The sequence below is a fragment of the Podarcis melisellensis genome, assembly GCF_964234715.1.
Source record: "Podarcis melisellensis genome assembly, chromosome: 13".
Taxonomy (NCBI): domain Eukaryota; kingdom Metazoa; phylum Chordata; class Lepidosauria; order Squamata; family Lacertidae; genus Podarcis; species Podarcis melisellensis.
This window is the reverse complement of record NC_138545.1, coordinates 43,439,296-43,455,179: the sequence shown is the minus strand read 5'-3', so window position 1 is coordinate 43,455,179 and position 15,884 is coordinate 43,439,296. Positions and strand designations below refer to the sequence as shown.

General features: G+C 47.7%; 2 protein-coding genes and 1 long non-coding RNA gene across 9 annotated transcripts in view; 2 read left to right on the top strand and 1 right to left on the bottom strand.

Moving 5' to 3' along the window:
* LOC309354046 (transcription initiation factor TFIID subunit 1) overlaps nucleotides 1–9,423 on the top strand; it is a 52,179-nt gene extending 42,756 nt beyond the window's left edge. For 4 of the 6 annotated variants that reach the window (XM_081883752.1, XM_081883749.1, XM_081883747.1 and 1 more), the window contains exons 33-40: nucleotides 972–1,056; nucleotides 2,608–2,675; nucleotides 2,768–2,884; nucleotides 3,527–3,652; nucleotides 4,827–4,925; nucleotides 5,176–5,323; nucleotides 7,593–7,770; nucleotides 9,020–9,423. In XM_081883752.1, coding sequence (XP_081739878.1) covers nucleotides 972–1,056; nucleotides 2,608–2,675; nucleotides 2,768–2,884; nucleotides 3,527–3,652; nucleotides 4,827–4,925; nucleotides 5,176–5,323; nucleotides 7,593–7,770; nucleotides 9,020–9,239 — 1,041 coding nt within the window. In that variant the 3' untranslated portion in view covers nucleotides 9,240–9,423. The remainder of the gene's footprint in view (nucleotides 1–971; nucleotides 1,057–2,607; nucleotides 2,676–2,767; nucleotides 2,885–3,526; nucleotides 3,653–4,826; nucleotides 4,926–5,175; nucleotides 5,324–7,592; nucleotides 7,771–9,019) is intronic. The other 2 variants (XM_081883751.1, XM_081883750.1) reach the window with 1 other exon arrangement.
* A 999-nt stretch (nucleotides 9,424–10,422) lies between these two features.
* On the top strand, nucleotides 10,423–11,642 carry LOC309354394. Of its 2 annotated transcripts, none has more exons than XR_014162253.1 (2): nucleotides 10,423–11,317; nucleotides 11,359–11,642. It is a non-coding gene; the product is annotated as an uncharacterized lncRNA (long non-coding RNA). The 2 variants fall into 2 exon arrangements; XR_014162254.1 differs by having other exon boundaries at nucleotides 10,423–11,322.
* The window catches only part of LOC309354156 (zinc finger matrin-type protein 1-like), a 28,755-nt gene continuing 23,633 nt past the window's right edge, over nucleotides 10,763–15,884 (bottom strand). Inside the window, exons 6-7 of the mRNA XM_081884114.1 lie at nucleotides 12,861–12,960; nucleotides 10,763–12,630 (exon numbers count right to left, since the gene is read on the bottom strand). Of these exons, the coding sequence (XP_081740240.1) occupies nucleotides 11,811–12,630; nucleotides 12,861–12,960 (920 nt within the window). The 3' untranslated portion in view covers nucleotides 10,763–11,810. The remainder of the gene's footprint in view (nucleotides 12,631–12,860; nucleotides 12,961–15,884) is intronic.

The window sequence follows — 15,884 nt, the reverse complement described above, 5'->3', positions numbered from 1 at the left end:
TGAAGCCTGGAGAGCGAGAGGGGTCGGTGCGCACCGACCCCTCTCGCTCTCCAGGCTTCCAAGGTAGCCGCCTGAACGCACCTTAAACGGCACCTTGTTTTAGAACGGGAAAACAAAAGGGGGAAAATTCTCCCACTCTCTGCGCAGAGCCTCCTGCCGCTTCGCTGAAGGGGCGCTGGGCAGAGAGCAGAAGAATTTTTTTCCCTTGTTCTCCCCCCTCTAAAACAAGGTGCGTCCTATTGTCCGGTGCGTCCTATGGTGCGAAAAATACGGTAATGCAAAATGGATTAATCCGTTCCAGACTTTTAAAAACAACCCCTAAAACAGCAACTTAACATGAATTTTACTATTTAATGGGACCATTAATCCATAAAATGAAAGCAATTAACAATGTACTGCAGTCACACAATCAATCAGTAGCTGAACAGCCACAAAAACAAAAGAAAAAAGAGCCACAAAAACAAAAACGCAAATTAAATAGCAAAAAGAGACAGACCCCAGTGTAACACTCAAAACGGAAGTGTGGTACTCAGAGTGAAAGCATAATACTCAAAACGGAGCACATTTTGCTTCCGAAAAAGTTTGCAAACCGGAACACTTCTGGGTTTGCAGTGTTTGGGTTCCAGGTTGTTTGAGTACCAAGGTACCACTGTAATTCTGTTTCCTTAGCCTCAGCCACCAGCTGCTGATTTGGGGGGCCAAAAAGCCATGAGAAATAAATAAGCCGGAGACATGTGCTGCCTTTGGATAACTCTGGCTTGGGTCCTGTTGAGCGGGGGGGGGGGGGGCGTGATGGGAAGCAGCAGCTTCACATTTGAAAGGATTCCCCAGAACGCTGAGATCCTACAACGGGTCGTGAGGAAGGAAGTGGGCCCTAGTTGGTCCGGAGGAGTAAAGGACATTTTGCAAGACTTCACACGGACTCCTTAAAGTGCTACACTCCCGCCTTGTCTCCTCTCTGTTCATTCTAGAATATTTCCAAACACAAATACCAGAACCGAGAAGTCTTTCTGGATGACGTGAACCTGATCCTTGCCAACAGCATCAGATACAACGGTGAGCAACCCCTTTAGCTCTGTGCCGCACCTGTAGCCCGTTGACGCATGTTTGTGGAGAGTTTTCAGGGCGAGAGCTTAGCCTGTCATCTGCTCATGAAGACATGAATAAGTCTCTTTTCCTAAAACGTGGCTGGGTCCCTTGATGGAAGTTGCTTTTTCCTTCTGGGCGCTTTCCTGTTACTGTACTCTTCTTTAGCTCCTGGGGCCCAATCCTATTCTGTGAGTAGGCACAAACAGGACAGAGGAGGGATAATTTAATTTAAAGCCTCGGGGCTCTAATCTGTCTTCCCCCAAAGCAATGTATTTTTCTGTCCTCCAAGATCCCACCAATTTTGGAGACAGTAGCAAAAGCTGGGGAGGCGGAAAGCTCTAACTCCCTCCACTCAGCGGGATGTAATTTACTCTCCCCACGCCCCATCATCAGATTGATAATTTGATGCATGTGAAGGGGGGGTTAACCCCTTCCAGCTAGCTGTTGGCAGCAGCTGCATGCCTGGTGTGTGTGCAAGAGTGTGCAAAAGACCACATCAACTACAGGCAAACTGCCCCTGGAGGATTAGCAAGAAAGCCAAGAAACCTTAGCTGCCCCTGGAAGAGGGGACTGGTTTTACTTAAATCCCAAGGGCTATTTAAGTGTGCTGTGGGGCAGGGCAAATTCAGGAGTCCTACAGGGCCCAGAGCTCAAGGAGATCTTGTAAATTTTGGCTGGCTGGGTGGCTGGCTGAGACAAGCAGCTTCCCATGAAAAGAGTCCTTGAAAGATATCACTCTCAGTTGCCAAAGTTGCACACTGGCAAAGCTTTGGAAAGCTCTGGGTGTGTACAGTGGTACCTCTGGATGCGGACGAGATCCGTTCCAGAGCCCGGTTCGCATCCTGAAGCGAACGCAACCAGCGTCTGCACGGGTCACGATTTGCCGCGTCTGTGCATGCGCGTGGTGTCATTTTGAGCGTCTGCGCATGCGCGTTCAGCGAAACCCAGAAGCAACGCGTTCTGTTACTTCCGGGTTGCTGCAGAGCACAACCCGAAAACGCTCAACCCAAAGCGACTTTAACCCGAGGTATGACTGTATCTCAAAAGCAGTACTTACCTGGATCTCTGCTTCCTTGAAATGAAGAGGGCCACATGGAACTACAGTGATGCCTCGCAAGACGAAAAGAATCCGTTCCGTGAGTCTCTTCGTCTTGCGGTTTTTTCGTCTTGCGAAGCAAACCCATTAGCAGCTTAGCGGATTAGCGGCTTAGCGGATCAGCTGATAAGCGGCTTAGCGGATCAGCTGTTAAGCGGCTTAGCGGCTTGGGAAAAGGGGTGGAAAGGAAAAAAAACCCCGCAGGAACTCGCAAGACATTTTCGACTTGCGAAGCAAGCCCATAAGGAAATTTGTTTTGCGAAGCACCTCCAAAACGGAAAACCCTTTCGTCTAGCGGGTTTTCCGTCTTGCGAGGCATTCGTCTTGCGGGGCACCACTGTAGTGGCTTTCTCCTGAGCTCAGGAATCAGCGGGTCAGCACTAAGGAGATGTGGTTTGTTCCTTTGTTTTTCCCCATTTCAGGGCCTGACAGCCAATACACAAAGACAGCTCAGGAGATTGTGAACATCTGCTACCAGACGCTGGCAGAGGTAAGTAGCCCAGCAAGCTGAGCCTGCCAAGGACCGCTTTGAATTCTCGACAGCCTCCGCAAATGCTTCTCTCTCTCTGTTTGCTCCTTCAGTATGATGAGCACCTGACCCAGCTCGAGAGGGATATCTGCACTGCCAAAGAAGCAGCCTTAGAGGAGGCAGATCTGGAAAGCCTTGACCCGATGACCCCTGGGCCTTACACTCCCCAGGTGAGGCTCCCCACCAAAGCTTTTTCCCAGGACCCCCTTCTGTTCTCAAATGCTATGGCCCTAGCATAGGGTGGGGCTGCAGCAGAAGATTGCACACGCTTGTGGAAAGGGTTTGTTTTATTAGATTTCTGAGCCACAGGCTTGGCCTTGTAGCACCGGGAGGCGTCTGGTTGGGAAGGAGCCTTTGGGAGAGACTGTTATTCAGGTAGACCAGTTCTCTCCAGCATCTTAGACCAACAGACAGTGCATTGCAAGTTGAGTCAATTGCCCCATCCTCTTTTTGTCCTCTCTGTTCTGCCCTCTTTTCCTCCTAACAAGGGTTGCTGCTATCTGTTTCCTTCTACTGAACTCCATATAAGCTTTTTGTATCTGAAACCAGATAGCACACAATCCCACAATACCTGCTTCCATAGCAGTAGGCTCCTATTTCACCCCCTGCCTGACCTTTGGACACTTCCCCTGTGTGTGTTGCATATTGGAATCTGTTACCCGTTTCCCTATTGCTTCTGGGGTTTTACCCGTGAGAAAGGGACGAAATCTCCAGCCAGTTACTAGAGAGAGAACCACAGTCAGTAAAGGAGGGCAGGAGCCATTACCAAACGGCTAAGAAATTCTGATTTCTTCTTTTCAAACGTACTCCAGCCGCCAGATCTGTATGACACCAACACGTCTCTCAGCATGTCCCATGATGCCTCGGTCTACCAAGATGAGAGCATTCTGTCTGCTTTGGATATTCCCACAACCACCCCTGAGAAGCAGGGAATACAGGTCAGAAAAGTCTGGAAGCAAAGAGAGCAAAATATATCTATTGGGAAAGGCAGGGGAGAGAGGGGTTATAGCTTTCCCTGTGGCAGAACCTGCACGAAAAGTATGTAACAGGGCTTGCGGTATCAGGATGGTTCTAATTTGGCATCATTGTTAATTCCTGGGAAATGGGGACAGAGCTGTGGGAGGAGGCTTTGTTGTAAAGATTTTCAATAAAAACCAGAATAGCTGGGACTTGTGGAGGAGGAAGCCCATTAGCTCCAAGATGCCTTGGGAAAGGGTTTGGTATTATTTTATGAACAGACACAGAGAGTGGATAAAATAAAAGCCAATGGTTCACATGGCGTAGAAGGGCCACTGTTTAGCCCTTATCCTTTTCAAGCGGAAACTGTGTCAAAGCAGTTCATAAAGCCAACAGCCCTTCTTGGCTGAGCACCAATATGCTACAGCAATACCAGGTGGCTAGTGATCCTCTAGTTTTAGTGGAGCGTAAGAACTCGGCATGCCACAAATCTGCAGGAGGATTTATATTGTGGTGGTTCCTATCGCACGATGCCTGTATTGTAGGCAAATAGGGGAAGAGGCATTTATTGGAGATAAGGGATGGGACACATGCTCTGGGCCATTTAACTGGGGAGAAATACGTTTCGTGCAGGTTTTTTAATGCGTTGGGCCTAAACGTGGCATGATTTGTAGCAGGAGGGAAAAGAAAAGGGCAAAGGGGCTGTGTAAACACAAAAGCATACGTTGCAGAAAAGTACAGGGCTGTGACAGAACTGTCTTCACCCATTTACCGGAGTATGTGCCGGCATGGCAGAAGCAGGGTATCAAGTTAGCAGCTGTGGGTTTTGAACCCCGGTTCCCCTGCGAAATGGGTTTCTGCCGTTGCAGGAAGGTGACTCTCTGCTCTTGGGGAGAGAGAGGGCAGTGGAGGAAAGGAAATGCTGTCCGCCAGCATCTTAAGAGGCCCTTTGCGCTTGTAGGCTTTTGTGACTTGGCTTGATACCCTGAGCAAGTCCTGGAGGTGCGAAGCCGTGGGGGAAGCGTAGGAAGACATTTCAGAAGCAAGAGCTTAGGGAAGTGCCGCAAGTCCCGGGCGGGTCTTTCCCCTCGGCTGCGGCCTGCTTCCGAGTGCCTGTTCCCTTCCTCAACCGTGTTGTCTCTGTTCCCCACTCAGATGCGGCAGGGCCGAGGTAGGCTGGGCGAGGAAGACTCTGACGTAGATATTGAAGGGTTTGATGAGGATGAGGATGGGAAACCTAAGACTCCAGCCCCAGTGAGTATCTTTGATCCCATCCCTAGTTTGTGGGTTGAACTTCAGAAGCTGCGGCAGCTCAGGGCCCCTTCTGAAGGACGTCGGTAGCAGTGGTTGGAAACGCAAACCAGGGCCCATTGTTGTTCTTTAGAAAGAGACGGCCTTGCCGGTGAGGGACGTCCGCGGGTAGAGAGATGCCACACTTGGCAGGCGCCGGCAGCTGCCCTCCCGTCTCTCTCTTTTTTAACCACCGGCTGTTCTGCCCTGACAGGAAGTGGAAGATGGCGATGGAGACCTGGCCGATGAGGAAGAAGGCTCGGCGCAGCAGCCTCAGGCCAGCGTCCTTTATGAGGACTTGCTCATGTCAGACGGAGAGGATGATGACGGCAGCGATGAGGAAGGCGACAACCCTTTCATGTGTAAGTTGTCCCTCTTTACACAGCAGGGCGAAGTCAGGTGATGGGTCCATCTCTCTATATAAAGGTAAAGGGACCCCTGACCATTAGGTCCATTCGTGGCCGACTCTGGGGTTGCGGCGCTCATCTTCCTTTATTGGCCGAGGGAGCCGGTTTACAGTTTCCAGGTCATGTGGCCAGCATGACTAAGCCGCTTCTGGCGAACCAGAGCAGTGCACGGAAATGCCGTTTACCTTCCCGCCGGAGCGGTCCCTATTTATCTACTTGCACTGGCGTGCTTTCGAACTGCTAGGTTGGCAGGAGCAGGGACCGAGCAACGGGATCTCACCCTGTCGCAGGGATTCAAACTGCCGACCTGATCGGCAAGCCCAAGAGGCTCTGTGGTTTAACCTACAGTGCCACCCGCGTCCCTATCTCTCTATATATCCTGAGCCTAATTGCTGTGCTGGTGGGGGGCTTCTTTTTGGGGGAGAGCAGAAAGGAGGAAAGGGATAATGCTCCCTGAAAATTGTCCTCGCTACATGACAACTAGGTTTGGGGGGGAGTAGAAAAGGGGGCCAACAGTTATGCAGTGGGGGCTGGGGAAGAGCTCAGAGGAAAGGTGACTGAAATGACTTGTAGAGGGATGGAAACGCCCCCCCCCAAAACCCCTTTCAGCTTAGGCTCTGCCTGTTGCCAATACAGTGGTACCTCGGTTTTCAAACTTGGTCTGTTCTTAAACTGAAACCATTATTAAACCGAGGCTCGCTTTCCCTAATGAGGCCTCCCCTCACCAGTGCCCTTCCACCATTTGGCTTCCATTCGTAAACCGAGGTAAAGTTTGCAAACCCGGACACTGCTTCCGGTTTTGCGGAGTTCATTGCGAATAGTTTGGTGTTGCGAATAGTTCGTAAACAGGGCTGTTCTTAAACGGAGGTACCACTGTATCTGCTTCCCCACCACTTTCCTGCATGGGAATATAGCCTTTGTCGTCGTCTTCTTATTAAATTTGTATACCACCCTATACCCACATGTCTTGGGGCAACTCACAATATAAAAACGCAAAATACACAATAAAAACGAAACCCTCCCCAATAACCCTCCCCTCCCTGACACATTTTAAAAGGGCTTTGGATTTCAATCTGCCAAAGGCCTGGCTAAAGATGAACGTTTTTGCCAGGCACCTAAAGGTGTATAATAAAGCCGTTTCCTTCCCCTGCCGAGGAGCTTGCATTTTGGGAAAGCCTTAGGATGCAAATGACATAATGTGGCAAAAAGCTAGTATGCTCAAAGATTCATGCTGGCATGTGGACTCCAAAAGACTGGCTACGAGTGAGTGTGGCTTCCAGGCTTGGGGGAAAAACCTTCGTCGCTAACACTGACACTAACTCTGCCAGTGGTCGACTTTAGGGCTGGGCGATGTCTGGTTTTCGACATTGTGATATATCACTAGCTAAACATCGCAATGTATCATGATATCTGAAATAAGGATGGAACTATGTAGAGGCAAATGGAGTCATGTCCCAGCAACTGCTTCTACTTAACGTATTGTTACAATTGTTACTTTATAGTATTTTTTTTAATTGGCACATTTCCTCTAAAATATGGAGGGAGGCTGTTTCGGGGAAGACAACAATGTAAACACCGGAAAGTAAAAATGGAAACACTGACAGTGGTACCTTGGTTTACAAACTTAATCCGTTCCGGAAGTCCGTTCTTAAACCAAAGAGTTCTTAAACCAAGGCATGCTTTCCCATAGCAGTGAGGGACTCAATTTACAAACGGAACACACTCAAGAGGAAGCGGAACACGTTTTGCTTCCAAGGCAAAGTTCACAAACCAAAGCACCTACTTCTGGGTTTGTAGCGTTCTTAATCCAAGTTGTTCATACACTAAGCTGTTCTTAAACCAAGGTACTGTATTTTCTTCTGCCAGTGGAGCTGGGTGGCAGGAAAGAAAAAGGAAGAAGACACAGACACTCGCATGCACACACACAGAAGGGAGGAGGGAAGGAAAGCTGCTTCACGGTTTCCCCCACAGAGTGATTCTTCTACATAGCGCAAACACACATTGTGATTTGCGATATGTTGCCAGGTCAAATCTCAACCATTATCACAATGTGGACTTTGAACCAGTTTGGGGTGATATATTGATGCCTCATCATCCAGCCCTAGTTGCCTTGTTTTGCTGCAGAGTGTTTTTGAACTGTGGCTTAGCCAGAATGCTAAACTACTGAGAAATTCAGGAAATCAGGCTTGGGTAACTGCAATGTGGCTACCCTTTCTCTGCCCAGCTATTCAGCTCAGTGAAAGCGGGAGCGATTCCGACGTGGAGTCCAGTGCTGTGAGACCCAAGCAGCCTCACGTTCTTCAGGAGAACACGCGAATGGGCATGGATAACGAGGAGAGCATGATGTCCTACGAGGGAGCTGGAGGAGAGACATCACATGCCCTGGAAGACAGCAATGCCAGGTATCCTTAGACAAGCGTGCTGTTAAAGGCAGTAAGCAAGTGCTTTGCTCTCACGGATGCAGGGTGCCAGTGCCCTTGTTCAAATGACTCTTGTGCAAATGCTTACAAGGCCTGGGTCTCTCTGCTCTTTACTGCTCCTCTGTTGACTAACTCATTGCACTTCTGTGCCCTCCATCCAACCAAGTCCTTTGGGCCGGCTGCTCAAACAAGAAAATGCTGAATGCAATTCACAGTTAAAACTCTAAAATCCAGGCAGGGGTTGGGGAGGGAAATCCAGCATAGCGGGAGAAAGCCCAGCAAAAACCCCAACCAGAACCTTCAGAAAACACAGCAGCTAAAACAATGAGAGCAATTCCTTTTTTCAATTGCTGTGATGCCGGAAGCAGATAAGCAACATCACCAAATGCTATCAGAACAATCCTTTAGTAGTAACTCTGGGGTGCCATTCCATGGCTTCTTTTGTAGATGTGATTCATAGGCCTAGTTATGGGCAGGATCGCAGCCTTGCCTTGCCTTTTAAAATGTATTTGGAATAGTTATTAAATGTACGTAAAATTACAAAGCGTGGAGCATTAAATCTATGCATTGCTGTTTCAGCTGCCTTTGAAAAGTTTGTTCTGTCTCTAAAAGGCTTTTAAAAGCAGAGTTCAGTCTCTGGGCTTCTGCCTGGAACACATACATAACCACTTCCAGCACAGCAACCCAAATGTTGCAGTCTTGAGTGCTAGTTATGGCGGTATTGCTTGCAACAGAGCAGTGTTTCCCAAACTCAGGTCTCCAGCTGTTTTTGGACTACAGTTCCCATCATCCCTGCTAGCTAGGGACGATGGGAGTTGTAGTCCAACAGCAGCTGGAGACCAAAGTTTGGGATACCCTGCACCAGAGGAGATGGCCACCAGCTTAGATTCTTTACAAAAAACAGAAGAAGTCTATGTTCTCCTGCCAGAGGCAGTCTGTTTCTGGATAGCTGTTCAGAATTACAGGTGGGGAGGGGGCTATTGTCCTCAAGCCCCACTTGTGGGCTTCTCATGGGCATCTGTTGACCACTGAAAACAAGATGCTGCATTAGACGGACTCTTGGCCTGATCCTGCAGCACTCCTGACGCTAAAAACCTGCAGAAAAGCACCAAGTAAACGCTGATCTGCCACTCTTTCGTGTTTCCCTTCACCACATGGTTTCTCTTCTGCATAGCGCTCGGCATGCACGATCAGTAACAAAAGCATCACCGTGAAATTTCTCTTTCTCCAGTTACGGTAGCTACGAGGAACCAGACCCCAAATCCAACACCCGAGATACTAGCTTCAGCAGCATTGGGGGTTATGAGGTCTCGGAAGAGGAGGAGGAAGAAGAGGAGGACCAGAGGCGTGGCCCCAGTGTGTTAAGTCAGGTTCATCTGTCGGAGGATGAGGAAGATAGTGAAGACTTCCATTCCATCGCAGGAGACAGTGACTTGGATTCTGATGAATGAGCCCCTTTCCTGGGGGATGGATAAATTTGCACCCTGGACTCAAATGTAAAGATTTTTTGTTTGCATCCAAATGTGTCCTCCTGTTAAACTGGAGACACCTGTTTTGGTCCTTTTTTTATATAATTTGTTATTGTGTATAAAGGGGTGTGTGTACATATATAATAAAAAAATTACTAGCAACTGAGTGAGGGCTGTTCTTTGTTCACACAAGCACTTATGACAAAAGTCTCCTTTTGCCAGCAAATGTTGTATATTTGCTGATAAGTGTTTTTTCCCCAGCCAGAACTCAGTTCTGACACCTCTCAGGTGGGTGCCATTGCCATTCTAAAAGAGCAAAGGGGAAGTGTTCATATTCAGTTCAGACACCCTTTCCCCCCTAGAAAAATAGCACTGGAGACAGTTTGTCTTAATTTGTTCATTCCTGGCATTTTTGAAGAAAAATGTTGTAAGCTTTGGAGTTTAAAATGGCTGACTTGCACAACCCTTTTGTCACACATAAAAAGGTAAAGGTAAAGGGACCACTGACCATTAGGTCCAGTCGTGACCGACTCGGGTTGCTCACTCATCTCGCTCTATAGGCCGAGCGAGCCGGCGTTTGTCTGCAGACAGCTTCCGGGTCATGTGGCCAGCATGACTAAGCCGCTTCTGGCAAACCAGAGCAGCGCACGGAAACGCTGTTTACCTTCCTGCCGGAGCGGTACCTCTTTATCTACTTGCACTCTGATGTGCTTTAGAACTGCTAGATTGGCAGGAGCAGGGACCGAGCAACGGGAGCTCACCCCGTCACGGGGATTTGAACCGCCGACCTTCTGATCAGCAAGTCCTAGACTCTGTGGTTTAACCCACAGCGCCACCCACGTCCCACATTTGTCAGACATGCTTTACCCCAAAATACCTTTTTGCTTCCAAGCAAGGATGTTATTGCTCACAGGCTTTGTTGATACCTTAGCATATATAGTTGAATAACTTCATTTCTGTAAAGGGTGGCCTGGGTGGGGGGTCACCCCTCCTCTTCCCCTGCTCCAACCTTCCAAGTGCTCATCTGGTTGGAATGAGCCGATGAAATGTTAAAACAGCACCTGCTTGGACGATGGAGAGGGGCTGTGCATATACGTGGTTTTATGTGGCTGGGATATAGCTGCACAAACAAAGGTTAAGCATTCATAAAAATTGCACCCACTGCTATTGCCCTCTTGATTTAAGGAAGCAAGGTTAATTCAGGGTGAAAAAAGGACACTGGACTAGTTAATGAGGACTAGGTTGTCTCTAAGATGACGGGATTTTAAAAGATGGAACGAAAATATCCATCCACGTTGCTTTGGAGGATACCAGAGATGTGCTGTTTTCTTCTCCATTCAGCAGAAATCCAACGTCATTAATTTCAACTTGTAGCTGAATATTAAACATTTCTATTGCAGTGACCCCAGGGTCAGTGCTTGGCCTGACCTGCAGAGCAGGTGAAACATCAGGTGGAATTGCGGGAACAGGGACCTAACATTCATGGGAGCAAAAGAGGAGAGCGCTTTTCAGAAATCATCTTTACTGTCTACATGACATACAAGTAAAGGCAAACATTGCTTCAACCATTTCCATGCCTTTAAAGGAGGCATGAATTTCTGAGCATCTTAATTCTCATTTTAAACTGACTGCCTTAATCCCCAATCCTTGAACACTCTTAAATAGTGTTTCGTTTTCAGAAAAACCATCCTTGAACTTTACAAGCACCTCTTACCTGTTGGAGATGGTGACCATCACCATTTGAAGCCAGAGATGGGGAAATTTTTTGGCTCCATGGTCCAGATCCCTATCAGGATCTGGCTTGTGGGCCAAATTTAAAAGGTGGGCAATCACTTGAGTTTACAAATGGCGTCAGGGGATGTGGTGCTTTGAAGTCCTGAAATTGGGGCTTCAAAGCACCAGTGGGCAGTGAGGCACTGCAGAAAGCAAGGTCCTCACCCCAGTTTCAACAGTGAAACCTGTTGTAGTCAAATAAACCTTATGAGAGATTTTGATGAGGTGGTGTTGGGGCTAGGATTAAGAACTATACCTAAATAAAATGAACCTGAGATGTAAAGGGTGTGGTGTGTGTGTGTGTGTGTGTGTGTGTGTACACATTCAGCTAGTTTCCTCTTCTTGGTTTAATGTGTTATTTTATACTTTCAGAACTGGAAGGGGAAAACAATTATAAAGAAGAAATGGAATAAACCCTCTCCCCGTCCCTATACTTTCATATTAAAGCTTTCAACAACACAGATATTGCTGCAACCATAGACAATGCATAGCTTTTTGGGTTTTTTTAAACCTGCATTTAAATGCTACCGGAAAGAGTATTGCACACTAAATTCATAACGCATTAAATGCCGCTTCAGGATAAGTACTGAAAATTGTTAATTCTTTTTTGTAGAGTACAACAAAATTTCAGTTCCACTTCTTCCCTAGTGCTTTGCTAAGAGATCTTGTGCCCATCATTCATTATTCCCGAACAAGGGGGCGGGGAAAGTAACCTGTAATTGAAACATAAAAGTGCACAACGGTTCAAATGAACGCAAAAATTCATTAATTAGGAGAAGCTCAGAATCCCAGGATGGATTCATCCCAGAGCATCTCCTCCTCTGTTGGTCCACCGGCTTCCGCCTTCTTTTTTTCCTTCTTGTGCTTCCTGCTCTCCTTCTCAGAAGCTCCCTCTGTATTTCCTCTGTCTTTACCGTGCTTCGATTTCGACTCGGCACTTGAGTCGACGTCATCTTTCTTTCTCTTCCTCTTCTCTCCGCCCTTTCCAAAGTTTGCGTCTCCTTCGCAGCGCTGTTTTCTCTTAAACTTAGCAAGGGGTGGGCGAGGGTCGCCGTCTTCCTCTTCTGAACATTCTTTCTCCTTTCTGAGTGTCTTTGGTGACTTCTGGCTTCTCCTATGAAAGGCAGAGCTACTATCGGAAGATAGATGTTTGTAGCCATCAATGGATTTGGATGATGGGTTGCAATTGTCACTTTTGTAGGTGGCCAATGGAGATGCCTGCTTTTCTAGGGAACCACCTGTGTTGTGCTGAGAAACGGGTGCATTTTCTAGTTTCGGCAGGTCTCTGTACCCTGGCGGCCAGTGGGACAATCTGCTTCTAGCAGAATACAAAGGTGGACATGCTTCTGAGAAAATACCAGAATACTGATCTGGTGTGTTAGCGTCGCCAGAAAATTGATCCTGGTCAAATCCAAAGCCCCGTTCATGGCCATTCATGGCACCATACTCTTCCATTTGAAACTCTTCTTCTGGCTTTCTGAAGTGGGTCTTTGGTTCCAGCCCCCTTGCTTTTTGCACTTTAATATAATCTTCCAATTCATCTTGGAAAGAGCCGTATGTTTTCTTGGAGTTCGTTATTAGATTGGAAATCATGGTTTCTCTACAAGAATAAAAGGGAGAAGAGATACAATTGTGGCGGGAATGAGCAAAAATGACAACAACATGCCTGTGGACCAAAATGTCAGCTGAATGATTTATAGGACTGCACAGAGATCACCACCCAGTCTTTGTGAGGCTCCACTGAAAACATTAGCACACACTTCCCACACTGAACTGTCAGTCTCGTTTGGGGGGGGAGAGAGAAAAATGCACAGCTGGGAAAACACTTACTTTATCTGATGCTTATTTCCTTGCATGTGTGACTGGTACATTTCTATGGACGTGAGACTGATGCTGCATATGGGGCATATATACTTGCCCACTCCAACTGCTAAAAGAACAGAGGGCTGCAGGTTAAACAGATTGCAGTGGTGACAAGATAATTCTCATTTCATAAACTTTACTGCACTAGCCAAAGGCCATGGCATCAATCATTCACGAAGGGAACAAAAAGAAAAGCAACAATAACCATAAAAACATAAGGAACTGTAAATACAATAGACCATGGTTGTGTCTCCTAGAAATTATTTGTTGCATACGATGGAATAGCAGGGGGTTCTCAGATAGAATGTGCCAGATTAAATGTCCGAATCACCTTTGCAACTGACCACTATTTTATCTAGTTCTTTTCTCCTGATCTTCTTAGCTGCCAACGCATATATAGTGCTACTTTATTAAGTTATGAAGTAATCAGTATCACTCAGCAGCCATTTCACCCTTTCCACCCTGTTCAAGTGTGTTCCATTCGTAAGCAGGGGTTTTATAAATCGGTCTCTTGTTTCTACGGTATATATAGCGGGCATTGCAGTAAATAGTGGTACAGGTCCTCTATGCAAGGTTGCCCACACAGACAAAGCCTCTCCTTGTGCTGTACTTTGCCGTACCGACCGACCCCCACCACCGAGGGCATCGATTGGAATCGTAATTCTGTAAAAGCGATTCTTAGTATGGCAAGTGGGAGCTTTGTCAGATAGATTGCAGTGAAAATGACTCCCAAGGCATGCCCAAAATGTGTCCGAATTCCTTGTGCCATCTTTCTCTGCCTATCAGTTCCGGGGGGGGGGGAGGGGGGAGGCCTTCCACTATCTGTGTGCAGAATTACAAAATTCACAATGCTCTGAAACCCTTCGTGAGCTAGGGTCTTCCCCTCCTGCCAAGACAGGCTCCGGCTGACTGAGTGGACGAGACCAATCGTGGGCAGTCAAGATGGCGGTCTCTGCATGTGCTGCAGAGGGAAGTGAGGGGCAAATGGGGCTTCTCAACCTGGGAAGGTAACCCATCTAGGAGAAGGAAAATTCTGATCCGAAACCTCAGTTGCCTTGTGAGATATCTTCAGGAGAAGAAAAGGCTAAGGAGTAAATCATGGGTAGGCAAACCAAGGCCTGGGGGCTGGATATGGCCCAATCACCTTCTCAATCTGGCCCGCGGACGGTCCAGGAATCAGCGTGTTTTTACATGAGTAGAATGTATGCTTTTATTTAAAATGCATCTCTGGGTTATTTGTGGGGCATAGGAATTCGTTCATACCCCCCCCAAAAAAATAGTCCGGCCCCCCACAAGGTCTGAGGGACAGTGGACCGGCCCCCTGCTGAAAAAGTTTGCTGAGCCCTGGTCGGTAAACCCTACACAAATCCGGAGCGGAGTTTGTAAGGTGGTTAAGATGGCACCTGGTACGTCTCCTTCCGGCAATTCCTGCAGCCAAACTGGTGCCAAATATATTGCTCTGCTTTCCTTTGGAACACACCAACGGGGTGGTGGTTCTTGTCATCTTTCATGCTGCTAACAGAGTGGCTGACTTCACCCTGGAGATGCACTAATGATTGTCAAAGCAGAAGTTGTGGAGGGAAATCACCCATTTCTCAAGTGCCTGGCACCATACAGCTGAAAATGTTGATAAACGAGCGCACAATTACATCATGGAGCTTTTTCTGGAATGGGTAATTTCTGACTGCAGGTAAGGGGAGGGCGTTTCTGGCTGGTAAATTTCTATGGATGTGAGACTGATGCTGCATATGGGGCATATATACTTGCCCACTCCAACTGCTAAAAGAACAGAGGGCTGCAGGTTAAACAGATTGCAATGAAAATGGCCCTAGGGCACGCCCAAAATGTGTCCGAATTCCTTGTGCCATATCTCTCTGCCCGCCAGGTCCTGGAAAAAGTCTTCCGCTAACTGACAGCTGGATACGGTGTCACGTGTTCAGAGAATATTTTTTTAAATACAGTGGTACCTCTGGTTACGTACTTAATTCATTCTGGAGGTCCGTACTTAACCTGAAACTGATCTTAACCTGAAACACCACTTTAGCTAATGGGGCCTCCTGTTGCTGCCGTGCCGCCGGAGCCCGATTTCTGTTCTCATCCTGAAGCAAAGTTCTTAACTTGAAGCACTATTTCTGGGTTAGCGGGGCCTGTAACCTGAAGCGTATGTAACCTGAAGCGTATGTAACCTGAGGTATCACTGTACAGGGAAGCATTCCAAGAAAACATGGAATCCCCTCTGCCTCAAATGCTGCAGCAACAGCCGGACTTCCGGGACGCCGCGGCCGCAGAAAAGGAGTGCGAGATAGCTCCTCCGGGGGAGTCTCGAACAGCATGGAGATTTAGAGGGGTCGCGAAGGCTACGTGAACCCTGAAACCACAGGAGGGAATCCTGTGGGACAAGGTACCCTGCGACGCTGCCTGTGCTCGCCTGTGTTGCCGGCGTTTAACAAGGCTGGAGCTGCAGTGTAAAGGGGAGGCAGCAGACTCCATGCTGTGAAGCCTCAAGCTCCGAGGGAAAGCGGCGGACCTCCAACAACAGCAGAGAAGCTGGGAAGCAGCTATAAATCACTGTGGAAAAAGCAGTGGGGATAAAAGAAATATTGGAAATTACTTAGATAAGATTAAAGGAACGTTTTGATAAGAACCCAGCGGAGAAGAAATAATTGGTGAAAAGGAGGAGGAGTCCATTCCTGGCGGTAAGGTGAAAAGAAAGTATAGCAAGACGCTGGCAGAGAGGAAACAAAAGAGGAAAAGAGGAAACAAGCTGCCAGTGAGTGTGTGGTGGAAAGACCTCAGACACAAAGTATAAAGTGTCAGAGGCAAGGCAACAGTTGAACTACTACACTGACTAGGGAGAGGGGAAAAAGACTTTTCTGTTTCATCGGGACGGAGAGTGCTTTAGCCAGCACGGGTTTCGGTTTCGGTGGAGGACTTTTGCTTTTAAACCTCAGGATTGGGGAGAATTGGGACTTAAACGGAGTGTGGAATATA